This window comes from Epinephelus moara, chromosome 24, assembly GCF_006386435.1.
Source record: "Epinephelus moara isolate mb chromosome 24, YSFRI_EMoa_1.0, whole genome shotgun sequence".
NCBI lineage: Eukaryota > Metazoa > Chordata > Actinopteri > Perciformes > Serranidae > Epinephelus > Epinephelus moara.
In genome coordinates, this window is record NC_065529.1 from 16999369 (window position 1) to 17014217 (window position 14849).

The window sequence follows — 14849 nt, forward strand, 5'->3', positions numbered from 1 at the left end:
GTTCTAAACATAGAGTAAAAGCATGTAGAAGTGTTTTGGATGTCTATTTTGTTCTTTATGATTTATTATGTGCTGGTGGGTGTCCACACCTTTCCATAATTATTCTGTTCAGATTCATAATGACATTATAATGAGCTGGAAACATGGCCTTAACAAATGATGCACTGTGAATTGTGATGCTTGCAGCCTGTATGTTAAGGGTAAAGTAAAGCTTAAAGTATAAAGCCGCAAGTCTCGTCTACAATGCTGAAATAGCTATTTTGTAATGATTTAGCAACATTTAACTGACTATTACAAGGTGGGGATGCCTTTAATTTCCTAAGGACAAATGTTAAGTTGGCTATTTTTAATTTTAACCTCATTAAATCACGAGACTTTGCGTGTAAACCGAGATATACGCACTTTAAATGACAGCTCGCGGGGTTTCTAGAGGTAGTGTTGTGGTAGCAGTAGCTAGATGTCAGTGGCGGAGGTAAAATATCACTTACCCGCTCTGAAGGTCAGACAGAACGAAGTAAAGAAGTCGGGTTCACGAAAAGTGCGTGCCCACCTCTCTCGTGCGCTTGACAACACCAAACCTGCCGGGCTCTACCGGGAGAAAAAGTCGCGTTTAAACTTTAAAACACTCTTAAAAGTCTCAAGTGTCTCCGTATCCCCACACACTGCTACAGCGTGGACCACCGCTCGCACTTCACAGGCTAATTTGTTTTCGTTTTGCCCGTCGAGACGTTGTCATAACTCGGAGCGTCTGCGGTCACCTGTGACCACCACCAATAGCAGAGCGCGGAGGGTTTGTGGGAAATGTAGTCTTTTTTCCTGTCTTCGACTGGCTGGTATTTTGAGGCGATGACGTGATGCCTGTTAACTGCACAGGGGGAGTTTTAAGAGGTCCTCTAACTTTAGTCAACAGCCAACACGACTGAGGGGAGACAGCTCCATCTTTATCGTTTTTACCGCCTTCCCCCAGTCTGCTTTTATTTTGTTTCATATTTATGACGCATTTAGTTTAGTCCCAGTTGCATTTCAGGGTTAAGTATCAGTGTTAAATGCAGAGATTGGGTTCATACCCTGTGAAATACAATAAATCTTAATTCTTAATCTTAAAATGAAAATGTGGACACTGAAAAGTGGCCACAATAGTGACTGTATGTATTATGTAGATTACATAAGTGTTCCTCATAATATGGGAAGCTCCGTTAATCATAGTATCAACATACTGTTCATGAATTTTTACCTCCCAAATTCACATTTCTATAGTTTGTATGTTGGCCTATTGACATTTTTTTTCAACAGGCATGTTTCTGTGTGATTTTAAAGACCATCTAATGTCAGTATATTTTTGTTGTTTGTGTTTCACTGGTCTGAAAAGAATATGGCATGTTGACTGGTTACAAGTGCACCAACAGCATGTAAAGCATTTATACATGTCGAAAGATGTGAAGGAGAGACTTGCACTGTCCAGTGACTGTTGGATCACACCTGTAGTACACACTGTGACAACAAGAGGGAGGCAAAATCACTATCATAGCGCAAACTGTGACATCTCATGACAAAAGACATGGAGACATTTAAAATGGGCAGTTTCAGTTTTTATTTCAGTGCAGTAAGTTTATCAATGTAACTCTCATCTGACACTAGACCAACCACTAAAACAATTAACTGCTGCCAACCAGAACATCCAGCTGTCTTCTGCTTTTTACTTCTGAAGGTGTAAACTGTTGCGGCTCATCTATTTTTTCATGTTCATGATCCTAGTTAAGTGGTTCTGACGGTGTCTGATGGATGGATAAATCACTGTAAGTAGTAGCTCTCTCCCCATCATAATCAAGTATGTGATTGGCATGATTCCACTAACATTCAACACTTGAAAGACAGACCACTTAAACCACTTTGAGCCACTCAAATATGAGAATGAGATTCCACAGGAGGCAGTGGGGTACACGGCTCACACAGCCAGCAATGAGACAATCAAGATGTTTTTAGCCATGAAACACTAGAAAGAAAAAACATAATGCTTAAATCAGCAGGCGAGTGGCTGACGTCTGAGGTAAATCATCTCTTTGGCCCCTTCAGTAAAGAGCAGTGTCATTAATATTTACATAACACTAAGGGAGGCTACTTTGAATTAAATACGTCAAGTTTCTTAAATTTTAAAATAATAATACAATTCTGTTGATGCAACGTTGTCAAATTCAAACCATCACATAATCAAGATATTTTTGAGTAACTGTTCAAGTGAGTATAAAAACAAACCAAGGGAGGACAGCAAAAATGTCCCACCCTGTTAATCCATGAGGTTTAAAGACTTATTTAGAAAACATGTTACACATGTAGGTTCAACATGCAACATGTCTAACGTAAAATAATAGCGGACACATTCCCCTCTGGCAAGTCTGTAGGGCTGAGCAATATATCAATATTGATCATACATCATCTATCACTGTGATCATATCACAGTATTTTTTTATATTGTGAAACATGATGCACTTCAGTCTGAAATAATGCACAACAAATTAAAGTTCTACCAGCTGTCCAAAGTGAGAAATTATTAAACAATTTGACGTAGTTTTTCATATATAAACAGATACTAAAACTAGGGATGCCCCGATGAAGTTTTTCGGCCACAATCTAATCATTTAATATTGACTATCTATTGATACAGAGTCCCGATCTGATACATTTGCTTAGATAATACAGCTGCACAGTGCACACTTCTTGCAAAAATTAGCCTTATTTTACAAAGCATAAAATAACAACCCCTTTCTTTATCTTTTATTGCCTTGTCGCTGTGTCGAATGAATTTCTGTCCCTTTAAGAGACTATACTCCAGTGGCTTTGGTGAGGCCTGTGTCTGAGTTACCTGAATAAACTGTATTCAATCAAGTGTTTATTTTTGTTGAGCAGAGCAGTAAAACACTGTGCGTCATGGCTGAAAGCAAAGCTAAGAGACTAGCACTGAGCTAAAATGAAACGAGTGCACGTAACTTCAGTGAATAACGTAACAGTTACATACTGCATTTTCTTTTATGAACTGCAGTGTTTTGTGGTGGGCGGGGCTCAGCCAAAGCTCTTATACACACACACACACGTGAGCTCAGAAAAGTGGAGGAGAACTGACAATGGAGAGTTGTTGCATCGCTGTGAATTAAAGCGTAGCAAGTACAAACACCTGTGTGATAAGCCAACGTAAAACAAAGGATCGGATCCCAATTGGTTAAAAAATACCTTAATCGGATCGGGACATCCCTGATCAAAACAGTTACTAATTTCAGATGACGGTTTTCTGGTTTTCTGGTTTTCTGGTTTCCCGGCCCTACTTCTTCATGTTTTCAGAAAGACTATGGAACTGCTGGAGCTGAGGAGTGTTGAAAGTGCAGAGGGACTCCAATGTTCCTATGTGGACATGGCAGATTTCAAAACACACGTAACAAGCCCTGTCTCCCAGGAATAATGTTCATATTGGACAATTCTGCAGTGCACCATTTAGATTCATGAAGACCTATGATGTTTAAAAAACAAGTAGGGTGTGGAGGTTGTGGTGGATGGGCATGCAACATATTTGAATTTGACACTGGCAGTTGGAATTTGCATCCCATCTCAGGCCTTCTCTGAAGGCAAAATGAGTAGGATATGTAGGTTACTCTTTATAAACCTAAACAGTGTTTTTTTCCTACTTATTCTGCCTTTAACTTCTAATAGGGTCTAAGGAAATGTGAATGATCATAATCCAGAGTTCTGCAGAATCATCCAGTATCATATTTCTGTTTGGTGAGTGGGATGAGATAACAGCAGGGTTCTTGGTGTGTCGTTCTGCAGGGCAGGTCTCCTATGTGTAGGGTGAGGAGGGGTACTGTGGGTGCCACCAGTCCATGAGCTTTACACTGTGTACGGGATCCAACACCACCTGGGTCCCGCCCTGATCCCCTCTCTTCTTGCCCCGCTGGAGTGGCGAGTCCTGGAAGACCAGACGAACGCGGTGGTGGCGCATGTCTGTGCTAACGTTGATTGTGAACTATGAGAAAGACAGAGACAGACCAGTTTGGATTAGGAGAGGAGTGAAGCATACTTGGTGCACCAGGTCATGATCGAAAATGGATCTTAATCTTTGGTGCAGAGGTTAATAAAGTTCATGCAGACTACTGGCAAAAAGTGATGTCCTGCTCCCTAGGTGCCATTAAAATTCTCCTTTTTGATATCCTGTTTCTACCATCACAGCACAGGTCAGCTACAGGGTAACATGTGCAAGTAGTTAAAAGAACAGTCTGTGCTCTCTACCAAATACAAAAAACCCAAGAGTTACTAACCAGGGACAGTGTCATGCCCATAACCACAGGGGTAAAGATGAAGTTGAGGGTGGTGACCTGAAGCATGTAGCAGTCAGAGTCTGGGTTCGTGTGGACATCTTTGTATTGTGTGGGCATCCGCAAAGACTTGACACAACCATTCTTATTGTGTCCCTGCTGGATGGAGATAACCACAGAAATACATAACAATAAAAACAAAGGCAGCAACACCACAGATTATTACTGCTTATGTAAAAGATGATCATATTAGGAAAGGGGCGTAGTTGGTTTTAAACAACCCTTTTTTACCTGCTTTAGAAACTTGAAGTTAAACTCCCACAATGCCTCAGGCCGAGTCCCTGGCAGCTTTCTGACCCAGAAGAGTAAACACTGCAACAGGAACCATTAAAAGCACAAAAAGAAAATCAATATTTTCAGAGTGAAAGGTTTGTTTAAGTTTGTACGTACATGCATACGTGTATTTCTTCCTGGTTTTTTTCTTGTTTTGAAAATAAAAATGCAAAATTAGACTTAGTTAATACATATACATGACCCAGAGGTGTCAAACCATGTGCCATGTAGGTCAAAATTTTCAGTCCAACCAAACACTAAATAAGGAGCCCCTATCATGCAGAGAGCGCAACAAAGTCTGGCTCTTTGAACTACCTGGCTCCACTACGTCTAACATCAGTGGTCATGGATAGCCTAGATATCACAAATTTGGTAAATAGGCTCAGTTAGCCCAGCATTTTCCTACCTAGCCATGCGTGCATTAGCATGAAAAAGGTAAACTCTTAACTACAAGCTAATCACATGCAGTACTAACAAATCATAAACAAAATAAAAATGTTAGTTCCACATCTGACTATACAGCAGATAATTTACCTTGGAATTGAGCAAGGTTGTGGGCGTGGATTCTGGCAGGGCAGGAATTTTCGAGACACGCAAGCTGAACGGCTCATACAAATGGAAAAGGGAGCGAATCACACGGGCCCGTAGAGAGCACATCCTGTCAATAGAGTCAGGCTGGAGACGGAACGGCAGGTCAGTGTCAATCTTGTAGTGCCTGAGAAAGGAAACATGTTTATTATACAAAGTGCCTATCTACTCCATTACTTTGCTAATTTATTGGACCACATTCAAGAAAATTTGTCTCTTCTTACACACTACTAATAATGGATACAGTCCTCAATTTAACCATAAATCATGTACTTTACATGTATGCTAATTGTCATACTGGTAATTTATGTGTTTCTGTTTTACTTAGATTAAAAAAATAAGGAAAGTGAAAGCATGGAAGGCAGTGATACAGCTGTTTTTCCAAGCAGCACTGATACTGCCTTTGGCCCTTGAGTGACTCAGCAAATTCATCTTACATATAACACACCAATCAACAAAAATCCCATCAATTGCTGTCAGTTCACAGTTTTAAATTGGACCCTGAGGAGTGTACAGCCTCTTCAAGTTCTCTCTGGTTGATGAGAAGTTAATAACCTGTGCACTGTTCACTCCTGACTGTACACAGTTGATCAATAAAGCCTCCTCACCTTCTATAGAGCCTGGTCCAAAACGCTGCAGTGCAAGTGACCGTCCAGGCATTCTTACAGATTAGAGCAAACCTGCACACATCCTCAGGCCGAATATAGGAGGCAAGCACTAGCCAAATATCCACTGGATACTCCCCACCATCACTGCTCTCGCTGCTTTCTGCAAGACAATATGCAAATATCACAGAACACTCTGATAACACTGCACATTTTCAACTCATTCCTCTATGTGCATCCCCTTAACAGATTGCTAATAATACCCTTTCTCCTTTTGTTTTTCTTCTTGCGGGTCCCTTTAGCTTCGTTTTCTCCATCTTCTTCGGGGTCTACATCATCACTGCTGTCCAACGCGTCGGCTGTGACACTCGCTGAAGACGAGAGGACCTCTTCTACAGCACCCTGAGATGCCTCCAGGCCGCAGAGTAATTTTACTGAAAAACACAGTGTTAAGTTTAGCACATGGATCACCTGTCCAGACGTGACCATGTGACACTGCAATCTGACTGCATATGATCACAAGTTACCTTCTTTTTCAACTGCATTTGCAACAGCCTTTTTCAGCCTCCCTGACTTCACAACGGCTGGGTCGGCATCAGCATAATCAGCAACGGTCACTGGGTAAAACAGACATATATGCTTTTTAATACTTATGCTGTTTAGAAGTCATATTTTTTTGATCATATATCAGCAAAACAAGCCATGAGCACTGGTAAACAACACCTCTCTCATTTGACTTTAGCGGTAGCGTTAGATTTATCTGCACTTTGGCTCTTACATATACCAGAAAGCAAACACTAAAGGTTACCATACCAAGTCCTCAACTTAGCCTATAATGTAGTAAAACATTTCAGTCATATAATTAACCCCAACGTTGTAAAGTGAAGAGGGTAGCTATTTCAATTACAGCGGTCTGAGGCGTCCTAACAGTGGGCGGGTTAGCTTGCTAGCTAATGCAAAACTGACCTACCTGATTCCGAACAAACGTCCCCGGCCCTAAATTTCAGCCGTTTTCGGTTCCCTTTCTTGGGCATGTCAACCTTGATAATCTGCGGACGCTTAACTGGCCTGTGGGTCCTGCCATGTCTCTATGGCAAGCTGAGGTAGAGAGAAAGAAAGAAAAATGAGAGAGAAATTGAAAAATGTTCCGCCAGGATCTTCAGCCATCATGGAATGACGTAACGTTGCAAGTATCGCGAGAGTATCGTTGTCATTTTGCCTCTGCTGCTTTACTGCCATCTGCTGGTCGTTGAGGGCACTTCAATAACTTCTCGTAACCAAAGGTGCAGAAAAGTGGGCATGTCCCATTATTTTATCAGACAGTTACAAATTGTATGAAAATATCTGCAAGTTAAAGCTTTCCTTATCTGACTGATATGGCTAGTGTTTGATTTTTTCTTGAGGAACTGTAACCAGTAACTGAAGCAACATGGTTTCAGTTACAGAATGCTTCATAAATACTTGAGCCTAAGATAAGATAAGATAAGATCAACCTTTATTTATCCCCAGCAAAAACATTAGATTGGACAGAGACCTCAGATGTTGTACCTAGAATTTGCTGGAGCCATTCTCCCAGTTTGCGGGTCACAGCCACTGATGCGCCTACTAGCACTGGGACCACTTTGGACCTCACCTTCCACATGTGTTCCAGTTGCTCCTTCAGTCCTAGGTAATTCTCCCTGGTACTTCTCAATCTTCTCATACTCTCTCTGCCACATCTATCACATCTGTCACTTTGCCTCTCAAAAGGTTTCTTATGACAACATTACCCACACAGAGCTGCCCAGACATCACTGAGCCAGGTAAACTTAGATAACAACCATCGGTCAGAGAAAGAAGTCACTGGCAGAAATCACATTGTTATCAGACCCTAGGGAAACTAAAAAGATCCACAATGCTGTGTTCAGTGACCTGTGTAAGTATTTTGTGAAAGTGTTGTGTAGGCCACCACAGCATCCCAGAATGGCTGTTGACAATATTGTTGTCGAGGCCCTGAAAACTCAATGGCAGAGAGCCACATCTCCCAGAGCAGGTTACTGTGAAACTTAAGACATTCCTACTATACTTTAAAGAAGACCAAAAAAGCAGGGATGGTGTATTTACCTTTGGTCATGAGAAATGATTTCCTGACAATAAGCCTAAGTTGTCAGCACTGTGATTATCTTGTCCTGTCCAACTTTGGATGGGCCAGTGGAGAATTCAGGAGATCTGGCTCTTGTCATTTATGGCCAGATCTTTCATCAAGCCCATAACTGTCTGCATCTCAGGTACATAAAGTAGCTCCAATGCTGTCCAGTATCTCATGACAGCATTCATTGTCACAGCCCTCTCTTTCTTGTAACACAGAATATTGATTTTACCCTGAAGGAAAACTGTATTTTTTTCCAAATGATGTAATTGTTTCCCCTTATCAACATCTTTTGTGTCAACAAGATGTATTCTCATTGTTACTCACCCCAACTACAACAGCTACACCGAGTAGGTCAGCCATTCAAATCAAATCTCACCTGCTAACAGCCGTGCAGCAATTGTTGTACACACACACACACACACACACACACACACTCTGCTTAAATAAAACTGATGCTACTGCAATGTAATCGATAAATTATGATTATTATCGATAAAGAAACTTTATTGGTTCCTTGGTGAAATTCACAAGCTACCTGGCAGTATAAGCACAACCATGGCCAGCTTCAACATTTAAATAATGTACATATTGTACATATTAATGTATAATGCATGAACAATAAAAATAGAGTCTACAGTATATCATTTGAAAATGGGCAGTAACAGAGTATATTAACATGCAATATGTTACTTTTACTTCCGTAAAAGATTCAAGTACTTCTTTCACCTCTAATTGTTGCACAGAAAACATCCAGTGAGGATTAGGTTCAGCCATTAGGTGGCAATAAATAGCCATCGCTGACTTAAATTCTTTGTAGCTTCTGTATTTAAACTTACAGGTAAAACATAATCGAGTGAAGGCTTTTTCTCTGAAGGTTGTGATCATCTTGCACTGTGTGTGAATGTATACATAAGTATATCTGTATCATGTATTAAACTTACAAAGGTCATATACATTGATGGGAAAAAATAAGAGTTTTAAATGAAACCCTCTACACTGGGGCGTACAGTAGGAGAAAAGGAATAAATAGTGGAGGAATTAATAAATGATGAAATTAATATTTTTATGGGTTTAACCCAATCATAAAAATGATAATTGGACAGTGAAAATAATCAGAGCATGTAAGCATTTTATCCAGTAATTTCATATATTGACTGTGATGTATGGATTTACTCTTTTATACATTTCCCACGTTTATCCTAATATCATCTACTTTTACTTGCACAGCAGCCAAACTCCTGCAGGACTTAAGTCTCCTCTTTAATCATCACTTTTCCATGTAGGTATTTTATTATTACACAGAACTGAGATTCCCATTCAGTCACAATTTCACTGCTCATTTTCTCTTGTTCTTCTTAAGCTAACCTTGTTCACATTTAACTTTCAAGACATGAACCATAACCTTAGTGGAAATGTGAGGATACATCAGCACTAATGGGGCTTTAAGACAAAATCAGGCCTATCTTTAATGTGTCTGAATGTTTCAAGGGAAGCACAGTGACTTATTAGATATTCTTTACACCACAAGAATTTTTTTCCCCCAATATCTTATTACCAAATGTACTGTGCCCTATGAAGAACTGCCCTACAACATGCTTATAACTAAATTAAAATATCATATTCATGTGTCATGTTAAATCAAGTTGTAGTAGTCATATCAAGTCCCTTATTCTTTAAACTTTTAACAGTTATATTGTTCACACTTTCAAACTCTCTTGTTGGCAAACAAGACTGGCAAATAAGCACTGTCACTTGTGTATGATTCAAAGATTTTTCTTCTATGTTGCAAGGGCACCTGCGAGTCTTTGGATAGTAATTGTTTTAACTGCATTGTCAAAACCACAATATGTCATTTGAAAAGGCTCTTGAAATAAAAAGCTCACCTGGATTTTGTTCCACAGGCTGGAGTCAAACCCAAGCCGCTGCGGCAACAGCCTTGTACATGGGGTGCCTGCTCTACCACTAAGCCACCGACGCCCCTTGTTCCTTTCTTTTACCTAAGTGGTTCCTGGCTTTGCTCCTTTCACCCACACTTCATTATATATGTGCTGAAACCGTAGGCAGATTATGACACATTGGACCCCTGGGCTTTGACATGTAAAAGGCAGGCCCCCCCCTACACTCCCCTCAGCAGGTACAACATGCTGTTGCTTCTCCCTGCAGAGTTCAAGTCCTAGATAAACTGAGGGGATTAAGACTGACTTAAAACATATCATGGCTGTTTCTTTCTTGAGAAATCTTCAGTGTCAATGTTCAGTTTTTCTATTTTTTTAAGACAGAATGACTAAGCCCTTTGCAAAGAGTGACTTCACTCAGAAAATCCATTTTGGGGGCCCCCTGAGCCCTTGGGTCCCTGAGCCTGGGCTCGGTAGGCCCATATGGTAATGCACCCATGACTGAAACGCAAATAATCTTGAAGGGAGACATAGGACAGCACATGGAATTTTTTTTTACTGAAGTCAAAAGAGAGCAACATGTCTGTACTCCCAGCAGGTAATTGTCTCTACAAACAAAACAAAGTCCTAAACTCTTTGCTCTTGATCCCTGGCACAGTGTAGGGTTGAGGGCCTTGGTGTTGTGGAATGGATGCCCACCAAACAATTTACTGAGTTAGTCCCTCAGAACAATGCACAGCCAGAGTGCAAAGAGATGCCTGTTAAATAATCTCACGGTTCATTTCAGATCCTGCAGGGTGCGCTGCTCACTCTTAGCGCACAGCCTGCCTCCGTGGTGATGCCGCTGGAACGCGCATCCTGTCTGAGGAGCTGTAACCTCGTGAACGCGCTCAGTGGTGCTGATGTGAAAAGTTAATTAAATTTTACCAGCTAAGGGTCAAGTGTGTGTTAACTGCAGAAACATGATACCAGTGCACAGTTACGAGATTATGCCGTGACAGTAGTGATGGTCCAGCTAATTCCGGTCCTCTGATTTGCACGTGCATGTGGTGCAAAGCGCTTATAGGCTGAACGCTGGGAGTTGGTCCCTTATTTCCAGAGCTGTAGCCTGGTAGTGACAACTGCAGATTCCCCTGTGTGTGTGAGAGAGTGTGTGCGTGTGTATGTGTGTGGCGGAGCGGCTGTGTGTGTGGGAGGAGGAGTGAGCGTCGGTTCGGTGGCGGTGTGGAGAGATGGAAGCGGAGAAGGCGGATGCAGATAAGACTCGCTCCCACTGTCCCCAAGACTAAGGACGCAGATTGAACGTTTCCTCTCGGATATTTTCTTGATTTTTTTTTTTTTTTTTTTTTTAAATTCTCCTGCCAATGTGCTATGATCTCCGTCGTGCTCGCGGGCACCACCCCTCCAAACGTACCCGTCTATCTCTGAGCTGTCAATCATATCACGCCGGGATTTCTACATGTGAGTGCATGGCGCGCCGGGCAGGGCGGATCTGCTCACGGGGTGAAAAAACGCCGGTTAATATGGATGAAAGGTCAATCATCATCTCATCATTTCAGTCACTCTGATTAGGTAAGGCTATCTGTAGCTGGAGGATGCACGTTTGATGCACGAGAAATGTAAAGCAATGGGAGTAAAACGTCTCTAAAGGATTGTGCTGGCTGTCCGTTGCTACGGGGCGTTAATAGGCCCTCTTATCAGTTATTGTAAGTCTGTTTATCAGGCTTGTAACACACATATTCCCCCTTCTTAATCCCGACAGCGACACTGTCCTATAGCGTTGCCCAGACCACAGAGAGGGGAAGATGATGTGCGAGGTGATGCCGACCATCAACGAGGGAGACTCGGCCGGTCCTCCCAGAGGCACCGGCGGCGTCCCCAACGGCTCAGACCAGGAGGCCAACTTCGAGCAGCTGATGGTCAACATGCTGGACGAGAGGGACAAACTACTGGAGTCCCTCAGGGAGACTCAGGAGACCCTCATTCAGTCTCAGACTAAGCTGCAGGGGGCGCTGCACGAGAGGGACGTGCTCCAGCGGCAGATCAACGCCGCGCTGCCTCAGGTGAGGAGCAGTCGGCCTCTGGAGGGGGTGGGGGGGTCGGGCTGTGGTGTGGGGTGAGGTGGAAAAGATTCTTCAAGGGAGCAGCAACCATGATGTAGCTCACAATATGGTAATGAAATGCACAAATGTGTACCCAGTAGGTCTGTGTGAGGAGATGATGGGTCAGTGGTGATCCTGAACCCTTTGATACAGAAGGTGGTGGACCAACCAGGCAGAGTGGGCCCCAGAACTCCATGACCCAGAGCTCCTCTGGTTTGTGCTGATGTAACTGAAAATTTGTTTGGGAAGATGCACCAACTGGCATTAAAAAGGCATCACCGTGGGATCTGCTTTATCTAATCTTATCTGATTACCTGTCTTGAATGGACCCCTGCTTTCCTGATTCCTGCTTATATGTTGCATATACCATTTATGTTACTGCCAAGTAATGTTCTACCCTACAAAAGTGTGTAGATTGCACAAAAGTGGAAGGAATTGGGGGCCACGAGGGCTGAGCACCTTATTTGCCTCAGGGCTAACTAGCAGGTTAATGAGGCCATGGTGGTGCTGATGGTGACTGATTTGGAGCTAATTAAATGACAGTATAACTCGATAATAGTCCCACCACTGAAACCAGACCTGAAAAAGTTGACTGTTTCATTTATTCTTTTAGAGGTGTAAATCACAAGTTTCATCATGACACGACATATCAGTTCTTTGGTTGGCAATATGATATTTGCTGATATCACAAAGTCTGCCATGATACGATTTCGATTCGATTCAATTCACTAGTCCGTGATCGATACGAGATGATATCAGGAAACATCCTCATTGTCTTTCTCTTGGCTTCTTGCCTTTATCTGCCTGGCGCACTGTTGAATGTTTAGGAAAGAGGTGTGCTTGGACGGAAATAGTGACACATGCCATGGGAATTTCAAAATAAAGGCCTAACTTAAAAATGACGATAGACGACAGAATCAATATTTCAATTTAGATCGATGTATTGTTACACCCCTAACTTCTCTGGATTTTCCTGGGTGCACACCTCTGCTGGGGAACCCCTCTAACACTCCTGCATGTCCTGGGATATATCAGCATGAGAATAACTGTGAAGATGATGGGGATATACAGGCACATAGTACTTCAAAAGCTCATAAGTGGCAGTGTGCCAGAAAGGAGGATCTGAACGTCTCGTAGGTAGACAGGTAATGTAGTAGGTTGAAAGGCAGACAGGAGGTACGATGGAGGGTTTTTACTCACTAGGAGAATGTCCGCTCTGACTGTGGAGGTCTGCGCCAGTTGTTGAGAGCCCTGCTGGTCAGAGAGGAGGGCAGGGCCCACCTATCATTATCTGGATTGAAACAGCCTCACCTCTGTGTGTGCTGACCGGCCTTGTCAGTCGCAATGCGAGTGAAAGGAGCTGATGGTAAACTGGGATATCTTTGTAGCCTGTGTGTGTGTGTGTGTATGTGAGAGAAAAGAGAGCTGAATAAGGGCTGCTGCAGTCACCGAGCATGACGACAATGAAGCCTCAGCACATAAAGCTGTGTTACCCTCTGACCCTCTGGTCTAAATGCGTGGCATGATGTCACAGTATGGTGTGTGTGTGTTCTGAGTGTGTGTGAGGGCGAGGGAGAGAACCATGCTGACGATGACAGCCTCACTGCAGCCTCTTGTGAAAGAAACATGGCCGCCTGCTAGTGTACATGGCCCTGGGCTGCTTGCTTCCACACATGCATGTGTGTGTGTGTGTGTGTGTGTGTGTGTGTGTCTATGTGTGTGTGTGTGTCAGAGACAGAGAGAGGGAGAGAGAGAGAGAGAGAGAGGAGAGTGGGAAGAGGCTGTCATGCTTGTTTTCTAATCCTGCTTGGTTCAGCGTAATGTTTTATTCTAGCAATAATACAAGTATTAGTTATACAGTCATAGACCTTGGGGACATTATGCAGACATTATGACTGGCGCGCACATGCATAAGCTGTCTCCTGCACTCCTCTCTCTCTCCCAACACTACACACACTCATGCACAAAACACAGCAGTGGTCATTTCCACAGCAGCCACAGAGCGGAGAGATGATGCAACGGACAGTGGGTGAAGCAATACTGAGAAATGAGAAAAATCTCAGTTGCAATCGATTTCTACTCAGTTTATGTCTGCTCAACTGTGGAAGAATGAGGATGTTCTGGTCCTGATGCATCATTGGATATTGCAGCGTGCATCTCGTCATGATGAGGGGAAGTGTGGAAAAAAAATAACATACTGTCTCTGATATCTCAAGTTTGGGTGTGATTAATACATTAGAGAAATGTTGTAGCAGTTGGCGATGCTGCTGACCCCGCCATCCTATATGTGTCAGTGGTAATTAGGCCAATTCGCGGCTGCGCTCAACATGACCATAGTTGGTGTGTCCATGCCCTCGACTACAATACAGAATCACAGCTTTGTGCTTGCTCTTGCCGCCTTTCTTGTGTAGCCCTCCAGTCAGCAGTGTCTACACGTGTGTTGCCGGCTATGTGAGACATATTTTTCTCTCTGTGTGTGTTCAGTTCTCTCTGCTCCCAAGATGTAGACTGATGTATGAGTGTTGGCACAGCAAGGCAACCTTTTTTGCCCCAAAACCAACCACTTTTCCCTTTCCGTTTGCCTAACAAACATTTGTCATCTTCACCTACTAGGTGTGTACGTGTGTGTGTATTTGTGTTTTGTTTTGTTCTGTCTTCTGTAGGTTCCCTGACTCCATGGGACTGGTCTGACCCAGAACTGTCAGATCTATGTCTCTCCTCCACATATACACTCACACACACGCACACGAAGTACACAGAAAGTGTGTGAGCAATTCAAAATTCAATTCTCTCCATTGTCGTCATTGTTAAAAATACATAAACCCACATCACCTTGGCATCAGTGCTCAAATTTATGTTTGCCTCAGCAGCGTTGTAAAAATGGGACGACGTTG

General features: G+C 42.7%; 3 protein-coding genes across 8 annotated transcripts in view; 1 reads left to right on the forward strand and 2 right to left on the reverse strand.

Annotated features, from left to right (window-relative positions):
• Positions 1 to 713, reverse strand: part of tfeb (transcription factor EB) — a 37677-nt gene extending 36964 nt beyond the window's left edge. For all 5 annotated transcript variants that reach the window (XM_050038305.1, XM_050038311.1, XM_050038308.1 and 2 more), the window contains exon 1: positions 489 to 713. The gene's annotated coding sequence lies outside the window, so the exon portion shown is untranslated. The remainder of the gene's footprint in view (positions 1 to 488) is intronic.
• A 2582-nt stretch (positions 714 to 3295) lies between these two features.
• tmem183a (transmembrane protein 183A) lies at positions 3296 to 7002 on the reverse strand. Of its 2 annotated transcripts, none has more exons than XM_050038740.1 (8): positions 6798 to 7002; positions 6355 to 6444; positions 6091 to 6261; positions 5831 to 5990; positions 5169 to 5349; positions 4593 to 4673; positions 4305 to 4457; positions 3296 to 4012 (listed from the first exon to the last, which is right to left on the reverse strand). In XM_050038740.1, the coding sequence occupies exons 1-8, from the start codon at positions 6859 to 6861 to the stop codon at positions 3827 to 3829; spliced, it is 1086 nt and encodes a 361-aa protein (XP_049894697.1). In that variant the 5' UTR covers positions 6862 to 7002; the 3' UTR covers positions 3296 to 3826. The 2 variants fall into 2 exon arrangements, with proteins under 2 accessions (XP_049894697.1, XP_049894694.1); XM_050038737.1 differs by having other exon boundaries at positions 4305 to 4460.
• A 4134-nt stretch (positions 7003 to 11136) lies between these two features.
• Positions 11137 to 14849, forward strand: part of ppfia4 (PTPRF interacting protein alpha 4) — a 75657-nt gene continuing 71944 nt past the window's right edge. Inside the window, exons 1-2 of the mRNA XM_050037887.1 lie at positions 11137 to 11425; positions 11616 to 11916. Of these exons, the coding sequence (XP_049893844.1) occupies positions 11659 to 11916 (258 nt within the window). The 5' untranslated portion in view covers positions 11137 to 11425; positions 11616 to 11658. The remainder of the gene's footprint in view (positions 11426 to 11615; positions 11917 to 14849) is intronic.

What these genes read in the sequence shown, in the direction of transcription:
- tmem183a (XM_050038737.1), bottom strand. Translation starts at nt 6,861, where the DNA reads ATGCCCAAGAAAGGGAACCGAAAACGGCTGAAATTTAGGGCCGGGGAC. An exon ending in CAACCTTGCTCAATTCCAAG is followed by an intron (nt 4,674 to 5,168) that starts GTAAATTATCTG and finishes TTCCTGTTGCAG; the next exon opens with TGTTTACTCTTCTGGGTCAG. An exon ending in ACTTCAAGTTTCTAAAGCAG is followed by an intron (nt 4,461 to 4,592) that starts GTAAAAAAGGGT and finishes ATCTCCATCCAG; the next exon opens with CAGGGACACAATAAGAATGG.